This window comes from Dermacentor albipictus, chromosome 3 (genome assembly GCF_038994185.2).
Source record: "Dermacentor albipictus isolate Rhodes 1998 colony chromosome 3, USDA_Dalb.pri_finalv2, whole genome shotgun sequence".
Taxonomy (NCBI): Eukaryota; Metazoa; Arthropoda; class Arachnida; order Ixodida; family Ixodidae; genus Dermacentor; species Dermacentor albipictus.
In genome coordinates, this window is record NC_091823.1 from 79,220,859 (window position 1) to 79,236,522 (window position 15,664).

Here is a 15,664-nt window from a genome sequence, read left to right on the forward strand (position 1 = left end):
ATTAATCATGCCTGGCATCTCAGACTACCAGCTCATCTTTTTTGCAGTACCGGAGCGTGACATGCAATTCGGCAAACATCGCTGTGGTATCGTAATTACAGCCATGACGATACAAGCATAATCGACTATCTTTCTTTCGAATACCGTTCTTTCGGAGTACATTCAAATAACTTACCTGCTGGCATCGAAACAACATGGAGTAGATTTACAGACATTGTGGCTTCGCGTTCAGAAAGTTACGTACCGACAAAAACAAAAAAAAAAAGCGAGAAGACTAAACTAGTGCATGACGTCTGACGTAATAGACGCGAAGCGAAAATGACAGCGACTAAGAGAAAAACTAAACACGATACCGGCAAGGTTAACTAGAAATTAACTCATAGCATCCGTTAATCATATGAGGTGTAAACCTAATGAATGAAAATTAATTACTTTGCGAAGATTCTTCTCACATTCTAGAAAAACGCCCTAAATGCCCTAAATATGTTTTGGAAGTACATTTATCCCAAGAAAAGTGACGAGCACACACATTCCTTTGAAGAGAACAGCTCTCTTGTAAACTTTCTCAATGAATACTTACAATAAGTTTTTAGCGTAGACGATGGACACCTACCAATCACGGAACCGTCAGACCATTCACAATATAACCACTAACAGTCACAAACGAAGGCGTGCTTATCCCCTTATTAAACATTGGTATAAAGAAGAGCACTGGACCTGACACATGCTAAACTTCCTTTTTAAGACGTATTGGAAGTGGGTAGCCAAGGGTGCTAACATTGCCAAATGTCTCTCAATGTTGTTAAATGTCTTGATCAAAGTAACTGATCGCAGATATTTGGGTGTAACGATTTCAAGCTACCTGAGTTGGAAGGCTCACATCAATAACATTACTTGCACCACCCTAAAACGGCTGTTTGTACGAAAAGGATGTCTTCGGATCACACCGCGAGATACCAAACCAATATAGGTTGTGCAATACTTATCTGATCTGCGCTAAAATATGCTTGTCCAGTCTGGTTCGATTTTACCCAGCAGCAGCTGAGCAAAATAGAAGGTCCAGAAAAAAAAAACAAAGAGAAAGCACTAAGGATTATTTTCAGTAGGTATAGACTAACAAACACACCATCAGATCTACTTAAATATGCTGATATCTTAACACTACAAACCCAAACCAAACAAGCACGTTTAAAACTGATGTTCCAGCTACTTCGCAACAGACAGCGCTTGTCCGTGGTATTTGTTTCCTTGTGTCCTCGTCTTTTTCGCGCTGTTTCACCTCAGTTCTAAGTATGAACCAACTAGCCCTCATCAAGATCTTACTAATAAAAATCGACACTTCTGCATTTTTGTCCTACTCCTACAGAAGACCAACACGCCAAAAGCATTCTCGTACATTAACTGCGAACATGTTCCAACACTACCTATTTCGAATATTCATTTTTTCCTCACGCAATTAGAAAATAGAACTCACTGAGTCCCGCTGTTGCTAACGAATCATCATTGAGCAAGTTTACTGCAGTTATTGAAAATTATTGTAGAAAATTACTGTAGTAAACACTTTTCAGCGAACGCTGAGGGTTGTTCCCTCACTTGGCACACGCTCAGTGGCACATACTCAGTCACGCAGGTCGGGGATGGAGTTCATTCAAGAACGGCATGTAACCTGGGCATTAGTTGCGCTGCACGATAAGGCGCTTGCATGCAAAGCATTAATTGAAAAGTGGCACATGCCAAGTGCATTCGTGCCGTAGCGTGATAATACGTCAGGTTGCTGTCCTTGGGGCACCTTTGTGGCGTTGGTTCAATTACGTTCAGCATCGTATAAATATAAGAGACCTTCCTCATCCCACAAGAGCGGCATATTCCCAGTGGCACATACGTAGTGACCCAAGCTGCTGCCAGATGTTCGCTGGAACATACCCAGTGAGCCAAATTCGCATCAAAGTAGTTCATTGAACACCAGCGCAAGCCGAATGGCACATACCCAATGGTCGAAGCCGGTGTCAAAGAGTTCCTTCGAACAGGGGTACCTATCCAGCCGCGCATATAACAGGGACCCATGTTGTCGCGAAAGAGGTTCAATGAAGATCGACACGTATGTACACTCTGTCGCATGCTCAGCCACACAAGTTGGTCCGACGATTGGGTTCAAACCCCGTTCTCAGCACAGCATCCCAGTGCACTAACCATTCGACCATGAACCACCCAGGGACTCAGGTAGCTGAAGAAGTGGCTACGAAATGAAACATAGATGCATAGCTATATAGATAGCTCCAAAAAGTATGTGAAGTACCTTAGGATTGCATTAAACATCTATAACGCAATGCCTTGTTTGAAATGATCAGCATGCTACGCCACAAGTACATCTGAAAGCCAAAAAAGACGAAGCTTAGGCAGGTCCATGTACCCAACGCTGGCTGAATGGTCATGGATGCAGTTCCCGTAGACATTAGCGCCCTCTAGTAATTTTTAACAAACTCTACGAATAGTAGTGCGGTCAGTTGCTTCTTCTTATGCCTTTTTTGTTACCATACATGAGTACAAACGGCTGATTTTGTGGACATAGATTGTGAATAATATGGTTACTGAAGACGCATGGTAGTTTTCGTGCCCTGACGCATGACAGAAGATCATTAAATGTTATGCCTTGTTCTGTTTTACTGCCCTGCAGTTTTGCTTGTACAGCGACCACCCTACATCCCAATGTACTAACCATTCGACAGTTAGCCACCCAGTGACTCAGGTAGGTGAAAAAGCGGGTATATGGAAACATACATGTATAGCTATATAGATAGCCCCCAACAGTACGTGTAGTACCTTAAGAATGCATTCAACAACTATAACGCAATGCCTTGTTTGAAATTATATGTATTCAATGTCACAAGTCCATTTGGAAGCCAAAAAAAGACGGATTCTCTGGTCACGTCGTGCTCAGGTAATTTATGTTTTACATCAGCAATGCAAGAAGATACAGTGGCGGGGTACTCAAGCGCTACAGCCTCGTTTTGTCAGCGTCACGCCTAGGCTTTCTATGGCCGTTGGTTGTGCATGAAATGACTGGCGCAGCCGTAATCTGAAAAGGTTTCTGGAGAAGGAACGCAACTTTACCCATATGGGGCATGCAGGTACATTGCGACACTGTCATGTCAGGCTGTGATAAAGGAGTATTCTTTACAGATACCTTGATGCCAGCATTTAGTTGCAGTTAATCAATGCGCAGAAGTATAATAGAGACTGCCAATTCTACACATGGCCCTAATCCATCAGTGAGCTTAGCGGGTGTACCTGCGGTGGTTGCTTAATGGTTATGGTGTTGGGCTGCTAAGCACGAGGTCCCGGGGTCGAACCCCAGCCATGGCGGCTGCATTTCTATCGGGCCGAAAACATCCGTGTACTTATATTTACGTGCACGTTATAAAGAAAGAACCCAGGTGGTCTAAGTTATTCCGGAGTCCCCTACTACGGCATGCCTCACAATCAAAACGTGGTTTTGGCACGTAAAACCCCATAATTGATTAGCTTGAGCGATGCGCACGTTAATGCAATAAAAAATGTGGCACCGAGCTTCAAAATAATCGCCTCGACTGCTCCTTATGTAAAAACAGCAAGATAAAACAATTGAGGTAGCTGAATTCTACAAGTGTTAAAAACAAACGTTACTAAACGTCCCTCTGCTGCCTTCCACCGAACAAAGCGAGCAAGTGAAATTTATTTAAGTGTGCTCCAAATTAACGTCGTAAGTACGTCAACTCAATCTATACTGCAATCAGCGGAATGAACTGACGGTCGTTCCAACGCGACTATTAGGAGCACGATATACGATTGAGTCATGCGCAAAGTAACAGTAGCACATTTGTGCGTGTCGCAATTCCGAGCAGTTGAGACACGCCTGTCTTCGCGTGTGAGCATTTTGAAGCTCCTTGCGTTAAACTTGAGGACATTTAACGCGAGAACGTCTTACGACAGATGTGTCTGATTACCATGCCGCTCGATTACACTTCGTTCACTTTCGGTTCTAGCTTTTCGTCGCGACTCAGCCGAATGAAGCTACCCGCCCCATTTCGTTGAAGAGAGTCGTTGATCGCACTGTTTCGACAATGCCTTGACAGAAAGACCAATCATTGGAGCATGCCGAAACATTAGCATCGTTTATTGATATTTTTCTTAGCCCTTAAAGGCTTTTTTTTTTAAATAAGAACCTACCTAAATAAAATTACAGTAGTTGTATAGAGCACCTTTTTCGTGACGATTATAGAGTAGTGGCATATTCTTTTGTGACACAAAATGCAAAACTATTGTTATTTTGATTATGCACTCTTAGCAGGTTGGGGACTCAATAAGTGGTGAATAGGCCTGAGGTGATGCAAACAGTTACGTTCTGTGCTCCCTTGATGTGCATTTTCTCGCGATGACGTAATGCTGGCGCGCTAAGGTGCCTATATTGTAGTGTGTGCGAGTGTTTCCTGTCCTTTCATTGCTTTATGCGCCTACGCACGCTACTAGAATAAGCCCCTGCCGTGACGATATGGCAAAAATGTGTGCCACAACGTGAATGCTACTATGTCTAGAAATCTGAAAGCATACCTGGTTTAGCTTTAATGTTAAAGTGCAAGTGTCATTTTTCTCTTATTCCGTGTTTTGTACTTCTGCGTGGTATGAAAAATAATCCTTTCAAATACAATATACATTGGGATGTTGCCTTGAGATTTAGTCACATTTATTACGTCGTTTTACCTCGCTCATAATTCCAATAGGTTTCGTCATCTGCGTATCTGAGGCATTCAGCTTTGGCAGCCCTTACCAAAATTTGAACCAGTGCTATGTCTGCCCCCTATACTTTTCATGCGTTGTCGCACACGGTTTACACCATACGACCATTATATGTTAGGAAACTGGTAGATATTTTTCCTTCGCTTGTTATGTCGTCACGTATTCATGTACGGAACGCAAAAGAAAAACAGAAGGTGTTACATTCTTGTAACACAACAAGGCGAAAGCCTGCTGCACATTTAGCAATGCATGAAGTTATACAATATGGATTAGACTTCGTTGTAAGAGATATTGGCGATTCATTAAGTTATGCGATCAAGGGGATATTTCTTGCGAGACATAACGAGCCGCAATTGGAAGTACATGTGTGGCAGTAAGGCGACCTCCTCACTAAGGCGCAGCGGTACGCGCTTCCTCCGCAATGGTGCACTTGCACGGCAGTCCTCGCGAGCCACAAGAACGTACACACTCTTCCATCGCTCGCCGCCGACAGCCGCCGCCACCGCTCCGTCTGTGACGTCAATGCGCAAAGCGCGCACGCCTGCTTTTCTGCGCAACAACACTTGGCGTGACAGCAAATAATAAACTTAAAGTTCGGCAGACACAGAAGACTGCTTACATGTGGGAATGCGAAAGCATTATACTGTTTGTAGACCTCGGAACGTCATCAACGCACTCGTATTATACACCCATGACGTGGCGCCACCTCCTCAGCGCCGTCACGTGCGCCGCCCAGTGCCACACGCACTAGACAGCGAGATGACTGCGAGGTGACGTGTGCAATCAGGCACGCACTAGGCACAGCTTTAGTAAGCTTTCAGGGAAGAGCGCACTTTCAGGGAAGCGTGCTCGTCTCGCACCCCGGAGGCCTGGGCTTGATTCCCGCCCACAACAAAATGTACTAAATTTTCTCGTCAAAGCCAGTAATTTACTTTGTTTACAGGAACCTCCATGAGAAATGTGATGTCAGTTCGAGAATTTTAGACCGGTTCTTACTCTTTGCATCGTCGGCCATTTTTTTTGTCACAGCGCAGTTTCGCCAAGGTCACCACCAACATCGACACATAAGGCTTTCACCTTAAAAAAAAAGAACTAAAAATAAGGTTGTATTTTTTGCTAAAGTATGTAAATGACGACAACGGCGATGGTGTGGCATCGACGAAAACGGGGAAGTTATGAAGCAACGACTATATCGATTAGGCTTCACTGACTGGTACCTAAAGTGCCTAAAGCAGCTAGCGGTCATTCTGGGCCCCATGTCGCAGAGAATCTGACGTCGCTTCGGCAAAAAGGATATCGAACCATGCATACCCAACCTCGCAGGCCCTCCATGTGGCGCAAGGAAATTACTGAACTAATCGAACTTCTCAAGGTAAAATACGCAGAAAAAGTGTAAAGTGCGACCTAAACACAACCTACAGACATGATAGCGACAGATTGTAATCTGAATATAAGAGAAAACATAATTCTGTTACGTGAAAACTAAGAAAATCACCAACCCCTTTTCCAGGGCTCTTACGATACGTATAGCGGCCATGACCTTCCAGATTTGCGCGCGCAAATCTCAAAGGCCATAGAGTGGTGCGCTCGGTTCCTAGCAACATCTCCAGATGGCACTAGCCTCCGCCACATTGTGGCCCATGCAAGAGGCCGCCTTTCTGCCAGAAAGCTGCCCTTCGCGCACAGCGTTCGCCGCCAGCATCTCCTGGTAAACTGCAGTTGCCGGGAAGCATGAGAAGCACTCGGGGATCTTTGAATCCTATCGCGTCGCAACTCTTAAAGGCGACGCTTAAGCGTCCTCCAAATTTTTATACTTGAAAAAAATGGGACCTTGTGATGTGTTATCTGCACAGTTACTGTAAAGTGACGAGGTTATTTGATGACTTGGCAAATAATTGTAGTAAATGCTCGTTTCCTTCCCCTATAAAGGGATTCTACGAAGTGTGTTATTTCTTCGCCAAGTATCCTGTGAGCACTGTAAGTAGCGCCGGGACTGAAATTGCATGGGAATGGGAGTAATGTCATTCGTGTAATAGAACATTGTAATAAAGTTCTACTTTTCGTAAAAAAAGTGTTCGAAATTATTGTGCCTCTTCTAAAGGCAATCTTTCTCATTCTCCCGACAGAATTTAATGCGGCACCGAGTTCGCTTTTGGTAGAAATATGCGATTTGCGAGCTGTAGAAGCTTGAACTATGGTTAACCTTTTAAAAATATTTATTGACTTTGTAGATAATTACTGAATACTCGTTCTCTGCTTATTTTCAGGCGTTATAGATACACGGAGCAGGCTTTCGCTCTTACCTTGGAAGGCAAACTGAAAAGGGACGACTATTTTTTATTTTATTTAATTGAACGGCATGTTAGAAGGTCCTATGCGTCCACTTTTTAATGTGTATGAGCTAATCATGCCACTGCACTTAATTACTGATCAACTCGAAAGTGCTATATGTACAAGCGTTATATACGCATGCTTTCTCGGTGTCGTGGGAGAGCGAAGTGTGACACCCTAATTCAATTTTTCAGTAACTGGAAGTCACCTTACTTGTCATATGCAAAGTAGGAAAAAGTTTCGTTTGGTTACGTGTTTCAGATAATTACCAATGCAACTGCTTGACAGAAAAGGCTTAGATAGAAATTGAGCTGTTATTCTGCAATGTCGCAAAAGTTTTGTTGTTTGCAATGTCTTGTTGTTGCAAATGACTTGTTTTTGATGACTTTCGTGCTCAATTTTGGGGTACTTATTCTCTTCAATACCGCGCTGTGCTACTCATTATTATGTAGCGTCGTCTTTTTCAATATATATTCATTTTATTTGAAGATAGCAGATGGCAAAGCTCTTTTCGAAATCATGTATAAAACATGTAGAAACGCTTTCAGCCGGCGGCCTAATGTCTCTAGGGATATTGTGGGTTCTATGGCGAGTTAACCTTCTTCCTCTCCTGCCGAGTTTTAATATTTCCTTCCGATTTTATTTCCTGGTCTTGTTTGTGCCTGGGCGTTCACGGGCAAAATTTACCTTTCAAGGCTTTTCCCGACTGTCTGGTATTCTCGAAAATTGTCAGTCTCCCGCGAAGGTGAAGCGTCGAAACCAAGAGTAAGATTCAATTTCGCGCTGAAAGTGTCGCAGAGCACTGACTTGATGGGGAACGTGCAGACAACTTTGTAGGCGTCGCATCTCTATTGTGTACCTCGGCATTCATCAGCCTCCCATGGAAACATTGCGCATGTTTAGCCTCACGCTCACCACGCTGTGCTATGCGCACAGCTAATCAGCGGGAACGCTAAGGCATGTGCGCACAATGCTCATGCCAGCAACGGAATGCAGAGCGCTGCCCTGGCTCCGGCGGAGACGGCTGAGTGCAGCGGCTGAATGGATCGTCCACTTGGGCTTCGTCGCCTATTGTAGCCAAACTCACTTCGCGTCTCCGGGTGCTTTTTGTTGGTCGTCCACGTGCGGGCCGCGCATGCATCGTCGACAGCAAGACTGCACGACAATGACGACGGCGCAATCGCGTCTCGAACCTCTGTATGATTGATGTCGCAACGAAAAGCAGTAATGTATTGTGTCACCTAGAAAATTTTACAATCGTTTATTATACCATGTTGTTAATGCGTTAGCATTCTCCGGGTTCTTCACACACTTTTCGGGGGCTGTGTGTGTATGTATGTATGTATGTATGTATGTATGTATGTATGTATGTATGTATGTATGTATGTATGTATGTATGTATGTATGTATGTATGTATGTATGTATGTATGTATGTATGTATGTATGTATGTATGTATGTATGTATGTATGTATGTATGTATGTATGTATGTATGTATGTATGTATGTATGTATGTATGTATGTATGTATGTATGTATGTATGTATGTATGTATGTATGTATGTATGTATGTAGGTATGTATGTATGTATGCATGTATGTATGTATGTATGTAAACGTAAACATGGGATGTCATTTTTGGAAATACTACACAAAATTTATTTAATCTTACAGTATCTAATATCTTGTTTCAACTTGCCGTGATGAAGAACGATTGCATCTTTTTTTTTTTGTTCCTAGAGCTTCATAACTTGCGAAAAACTGCTGTTCAAGACAGAAATATTGAAGCCGCTGTTTTCTGATAGGCACATTTCTGTAATTGGATAAGGCACCTGAGAGAGAGAGAGAAGGGAAGACGGAAAGGCAGGGAGGTTAACCAGATTGAGTCCAGTTTGCTACCCTACACGTGGGGAGGGGAATGGGGAGTGAAAGAGGAAGAGAGAGAACTTAAGTGTAGGATGTCTATAGTCGGGCACTCAAGTCTGTTGCCCTTAGGTAGCGAAAAAGCGCTCGAACGGCTTTCTGGGCCAATGAACTCTGAGGCCAGGCTCCCAAAATCTTCGCTTCCGTAAATGGCCTGTCATCCAGTCTATTTAAGGCACACTGGAGAGTCTCACGTTGATTATTGAAGCGAGAACAGTGGCACAGAAGGTGACTGATGGTCTCTTCACACTTGCACGTAGCGCACATTGGTGAATCCGCCATTCCAATACGGTAGCTGTAGGAGTTGGTGTATGCTACTCCTACCCACAGCCGACACAGCAGTGTTGCGTCACGTCGTGGAAGGTTCGCTGGTAATGTAAGTTTCAGTGATGGGTCGAGGCTGTGTAAACGACATTTAGAGTTATGTGGTGTTTGCCAGCAACCTAACGTGATTGCACGAGCGAGACTGCGAAGCTCTCTTGCGGCGTCGACTCTGGATAAAAGGATAAGGAGTGTCGGTGAGCCAGCCTGGGCACGTCGGGCAGCGTCATCGGCGAGGTGATTACCAACGATGCCACAGTGTCCCGGCAGCCACTGAAATATGATGTCATGTCCTCGTTCAGATGCGCAATGGCAGGTTTCGTTGATTTGTGACACCAGCTGTTCATAATTGCCACGTCGTAAACTTCGCAAGCTCTGGAGGGCTGCTTTCGAGTCACAAAATATTGCCCATTTGTTGGGCGGTTCTTTTTCAATGTATTCGACAGCAGCGTGAAGAGCGGCCAGTTCAGAACCTGTAGATGTCGTGACGTGTGAAGTATTGAACTTGATGACGACCGAATGAGATGGTAGAACAACGGCGCCCGTAGAATTTTCCGAGACGGAACCATCCGTGTAAACATGAATTTGGTTAGCGTATGAACAATGCAGAAGTTCCAATGTGATCTGCTTGAGAGCCGCGGTGGTCAGGCTAGCTTTCTTCACTATTCCTGGAACAGCAAGGTACACAGGAGGCTTCTTCAAGCACCACATAGGGGATGGCGTTCTTGTTGCGGGTGAGTGCCTCAAAGACAAAGAGTGCCGGTTAGCCGCAATTGATCTGGATTACGCTGCCTTGGGTCTTTTCTCAGGCAAGTGAGCGAGATGGTGGTCAGGGACTCTGGAAATATGGCGAACATGCGCCCGGAGTCCGTCGATATCTATATAGGTCCTTATTGGGTTGTCTCTCGCGGTGGCAATTGTTGCCACGGTTGAAGCATTTCGAGGTAGCCCCAGACATGTTCAAAGGGCTTGGCCTTGAATGCTCTGTAGGCACCTGAAAGATATGAAAGGCCTAGGAGATTGTCAGCCAGACTGGCATCCACTTTTGATCGGACCTTTACATTTCCCTTTTTTTTAGTTTTTATTGTGATGACTGGTTGCTACTTGCCTCAGAGCTCTAAGCATGGACGAATTGTCTCCTGTATAATGTTAGTTTCCTATATAATGCTTGTTTTCCTGTCATTGGATATTGCCACCTAGTAGTCAAGCTATATTATACAGTTTCTTTTTTGTGCATCATGTTTCCTAATTCCAATAAACACTATGAAAGAAAAAAAAATTGAACGGCTGTGCTGGGGGGTCATAACGAATGGCTCGTATACGTAAATTCATCACTTCAAACCCGGCTGCAGATCGGCTCCTTTTGTCCTATAATAAAGTATTTTCGATGGCGCTCGGCAGACAGAAAGCTACACAGACACATTTTCCATCCGTAAAATATCCTTTAAGCGGAAGGAGAAAGACTCACCTCCTCCAGACGTAGTGGCACTGACGCTGGAGCTGGGCTCGCTGCGTCCGACATCGTTGAAGGCCACTGCGTAGAAATGGTAGCGTGTGCCACAGTTGAGATCTTGAAACGTGTGCGACGTGGCCGCTCCGTCCACTCCCTGTTCGCTCCAGTCGCCCGTTTCCGACTTCCAGTAGAGCACGAACCCTGCACAGAAGAAAGCCGGAATGTCAGAGTGAAAGGGAACGATGTCTCACGGTCGAAGTGAAGTTCCCAATACGCTGTCGTATAGGACTATACGTCGAGCGCCTTGATCAGTTTCATTTTTCTTAAAGTGCCTTTCCTGTTTACCATTTATGGATGAATGTTGCCTTCGAGCAACACACCAGAACATTTTAACGCCGTTAAGGGCCAAATGTCGCAGAAAATCTCTGGCGTCTTTGTCGGTGGCGATGTCCGTATAAGAAAAATCATCCCGAGCCGCGCATCCCCATTCACGCAGGCCCTCCGCGTGGGGCATAGGCTTTACTGCACTAATGGCATTTCTCAAAGTAAAATGCGTCACAAAATTCGTAAAGTACAACTTACGCACAACCTACCGACATCATAGTGCCGGATTATAATTCCAGTATACGGGTAAATATAGTTCTGTTACGCGGAAACTCACGCACAAACCTCTTTTCGGGCTGCCGTTTGAGGTCTGCCTTATTAGGAGCGGCGCGCCCCGCTCGGTTACACGCAACGCCATACATATGCTTCTGCATTGGTGTTACAAGAAAAAAGAAAGAACCAGAAAGCTCGCCTTCGTGCATAGTGTTCTAGGGTTCGCCGTCAGCATTCCCAGGAAAACGTGCAGTTGCTGGGGAGCGTGAGAAGCCGTCAGGAATATATATATATATATATATATATATATATATATATATATATATATATATATATATATATATATATATATATATATATATATATATATATATATATATAATGCACATACATACATACATACATACATACATACATACATACATACATACATACATACATACATACATACATACATACATACATACATACATACATACATACATACATACATATAGTGCAACGATGGTCTGCTCCGACCACCGGAAGTTCCACTTCGCCCCTCGAACTGGCAGCATGTTTGTCGAATACAATGCTGTCGTACCAATCGTATTGGCGTCTCAGCATGGTTAAGTTGGTTCATGGTTTGACGAGCACGTTGTCCGGGATGGTATGCGATTGTACCCGGTTTTTTCAGGTGAAGCCTGCAACCCAACTTCATTCAAGTGCTCTGCAGCCGCATTCAGAGCTCTCTGCAGGCTTGCTCGAAGGTTTGGGCTAATTTGCGAAGGGCCACTGATCTATAGAGCGATGTCATTGGCATAGCCAGCTATGTCTAATCGGATGTCACATTTCTTAGGTGAACGTCTTGGAAGTTCAGCAAAAACACAGTTAAAAAGAAGAGGCGATAAAACGCTGCCTTGCGGGACATCACACGCATCACATTGCGAGATTCACTTATTGCTTCTCTAACACACACTCCCACACTGCACTCTGTCAGAAAATTGTGAACGAAGAGAAACAGCTGACCCCAAATTCCCACGGTTGCAAATGCGAAAATAATCTCCTTATTTGTAAGAGAGTCGAACGCTTGCTATATGTCCAAAAATAGCATATACGCAGAGTTCTTGTTATCTGGAACAAATTCAAGCGATTATACAAGGTCTACAATGTTGTCCTTGGCGAAACAACGGCGACGAAAGCGACTCATGACACCTGGAAAGAACTTGAAGGCAATCAGCAGTTGTTGCGCTCTCTTTCTGATATCCGCGGGCCCTCTGGGGAAAACGACGTCTTCTAAGGTCCTGTGCGAAAGACCATTCTTTTGCAGGCTGTAGGCCATCGCTTTTCTTACTGTGTCGAACTGCGAACACAGCGAAATGAGATGTTCTATGTGGCCGATATCATCACAGAAGGCACAAAGCGGGGAAGCGCATCGTCTATTCTCTGAATAATCAAGTCGAGGTGTACGCGGAGCCGGCTCTGATGCGGTACAACATCGTTGGTTCTTCGCGAGTAAGTTCATGGGTTACACAAGCTTGGTGTGGAGCCTGGGGAATCACCCTAAAGTGAATGCGGATTTCCCCCTTAGGATTCTGCAACATATTCGGCGCTCTTACTTTGGGACACATGCCAGTTGTAGGCGTGAAGAGCGTCGCCTTTTTCATTTGCTTCAATTCCTACGTGGGATGGGATCCATTGAAATTTTACATTAAATGCCTTGCTCATTAGAACTTTATTCAGTAGCAGAGATTGCCTTCTAAGCTTCTATCGAGGTAGGCAATGGTGTAAGCGTTGTAACGGTGACTTTGAGTCTATCAGCACCACGACGTCGCGTGCAGAATACGCGCACAGTTTTCACATAGCCGCGGTAACTGCGGCGCTTTCTACTGTCGAAGATGAAGCTATGGGATCCAGGCGACCAGACCATGACATATTAAGGGAGGGTATGCAGAATACCGCTGCGAAGTTAACTGTTTGTGCACACACTGACCCGTCTGTGTACACTTGTAGATGGCTCTGAAACGCTGTACTAAAGCAGCCTAGCACAAGAAACTTTGATTCGGCAGTTTAAATGGCGCGTTTCGTCGGTAGGTGTCGTACACTGAGGCTGCAGGTGACGTCCAAAAAAGACCATGGCGGGTCTGGGCGACTCCATTTTGGCCACTCCAATTCTAAAAATTTGAATATTTTCAGTGCCGCATGGAAATGGGAGCGACTTCTTGCTCTTAGCCGCCAGAGCAGCGCCGTGCCTGCGGGGGACTCGCCCCGCTTTAATAGCTGCGTCAGCAAGGCCTGCGATGCCAAAAGGCGCAGTGGAAGAGACTCTGCTTCATAATAACCTTGTTTGAAGCTGCCTGAGAAACTCCTATCGCCAAGCGAGGTCCCTTTTTATGCACTGCGTTCAAGCGCTAGAAATGACTCGGAAAGCTCATCGAGAATGCGGCTTGTTGTCAGTGTGGCGTTCAGTTTAAGCGCGGACATAGGATTGTTCCCCCAACGGACACCTGCCATGCGACGAAATGCGTTGACTCTTTGCATTGATGCAGCCACAACACTTTCAACTGCGCGTCGCCATAGTAGTTTGCGGTCGATGGTGACGCCCAGGAAACGAACACTAGTAGCACGACGAATTGGATGGCCTCTAATATTGAGCGTCAGGCGTGTTTACTTCCTTCTCAGCCCCTGGAAAGCGTGATGACACATTTTTCCACTGATTAAGATAGGTCAAGCATCGATAAGTGGTGTTCGATGAAAGAGATTGCGCCATGGGCTATTCGGGCCAAACGTTTGTGTTGGTAACCCGAGATCCAAATGCAGATGTCATCTGCGTAGAGGAACATTTTACCTACCGCCCAACCTACCTACAATGCATCTGCAAGGCTGGCGACGTTAAAAAGCAAGGGAGGTAGGACGCTTCATTGAGAAAATGTCAAGTTGAATTAGTACACGCTGCCGTCTCATTATTCACATTCATTATTCTCTCAGATTATCGAGTATAATCGAATACACAGAAATACAGACTTTCGATGGCAAATAAACACGCTTTAGTTTTCTCCTATATTTCGCATTCTCTGCAATGGAGGATTTTTGCTTCGTGGTGGAAAACAGAACGAAGCAGAAACAACAGAAATAGCAAAGTGTTATCGAATGTCAAAGAACTGCATTTTAAGTCAGAAGCTTCTATGAAAATGTACTTTCGAAGTTTAAAAGCTTCTGAATGAATTGTTCGCGCAAAATCTTTATAAGGGGGCAACGCGCGTGGCTCGTAATACGAGCCACGCGCTCGTATTTTCCACAAAACGTTAGAACTTCACTTTATTACGCATTTATTCACTGTCACTTGCAATACTGCATCTCAGTTTGGGGAAACACATATTGCTCGCACATAATACATCTACAGCATTTACAAAATCAAGCCTTAAGGATCATTACTTTCTCCAGTTACATGTCACATGCAGTACCAATTTTCAGTTCCTTAAAAATACTACCATTACGTTACATGCTCCAGCTCAAATTGGTTTTACTAATGTACCGCACACTAAATCATGAAATAATTTCAGATACATTTAATAACTCTGCTCTTACCAACACTAACAATACGAGATTTTCCTCTAACAACAATTTTTTACTCCCTCGAATAAACACTAATTATGGAATGTTTACTTCGCTTTTTACGGCCATTAAATACTGGAACAAACTACCACCCCATGTTAAAGCCTGCCGCACAACATTAACATTCAGGAGAGAGACGAAGAAATATTTACTAACGACACTACTGGCTACTGATTCATTACTATAAGTATATATTGTGTACAAATATATTTCGCAGTTTTCAATGACTCAGTACTTACCTATTGTATCGACAGCCTTTATTTATTCGTTATTCTATATCTTCCTTTGTCTTCTTTTTTAATCCTTTCTTAGACATTTCAAATTTTTTGTCGCATAGCCTATATAACATTTGTACTTTGCGTATTGTAAGCATATATTTATTTTTAATTATCTGTTGCAATAACCCCGTGTTCTTTGACATGTGTCATTTCCTGTGTTTCATTAACGTGTCAATTACCACATATTTATTTATGCATACGCTGTATCTGTTTTATTTGCTGTATTTTGAACTTCAATTATTATAAGCAACTTTTTGTATTTGTTTATTTTTTTTCATTAACTTCGTGTTTTCTGATGTCTGTCGTTGCTATGTTGCCAAAATGTATTAATTCATGCAATGTTAAATTACTAATAGGAGGTCCCCCTGACAGTTATTGTAACTCCGGGACCTCCTT

General features: G+C 44.0%; 1 protein-coding gene across 1 annotated transcript in view; it reads right to left on the reverse strand.

Annotated features, from left to right (window-relative positions):
- The window catches only part of LOC135919174 (cell adhesion molecule Dscam1-like), a 283,407-nt gene that overhangs the window by 30,257 nt on the left and 237,486 nt on the right, over positions 1–15,664 (reverse strand). Inside the window, 3 exon segments of the mRNA XM_070536458.1 lie at positions 8,775–8,838; positions 10,271–10,340; positions 10,815–11,000. Of these exon segments, the coding sequence (XP_070392559.1) occupies positions 8,775–8,838; positions 10,271–10,340; positions 10,815–11,000 (320 nt within the window).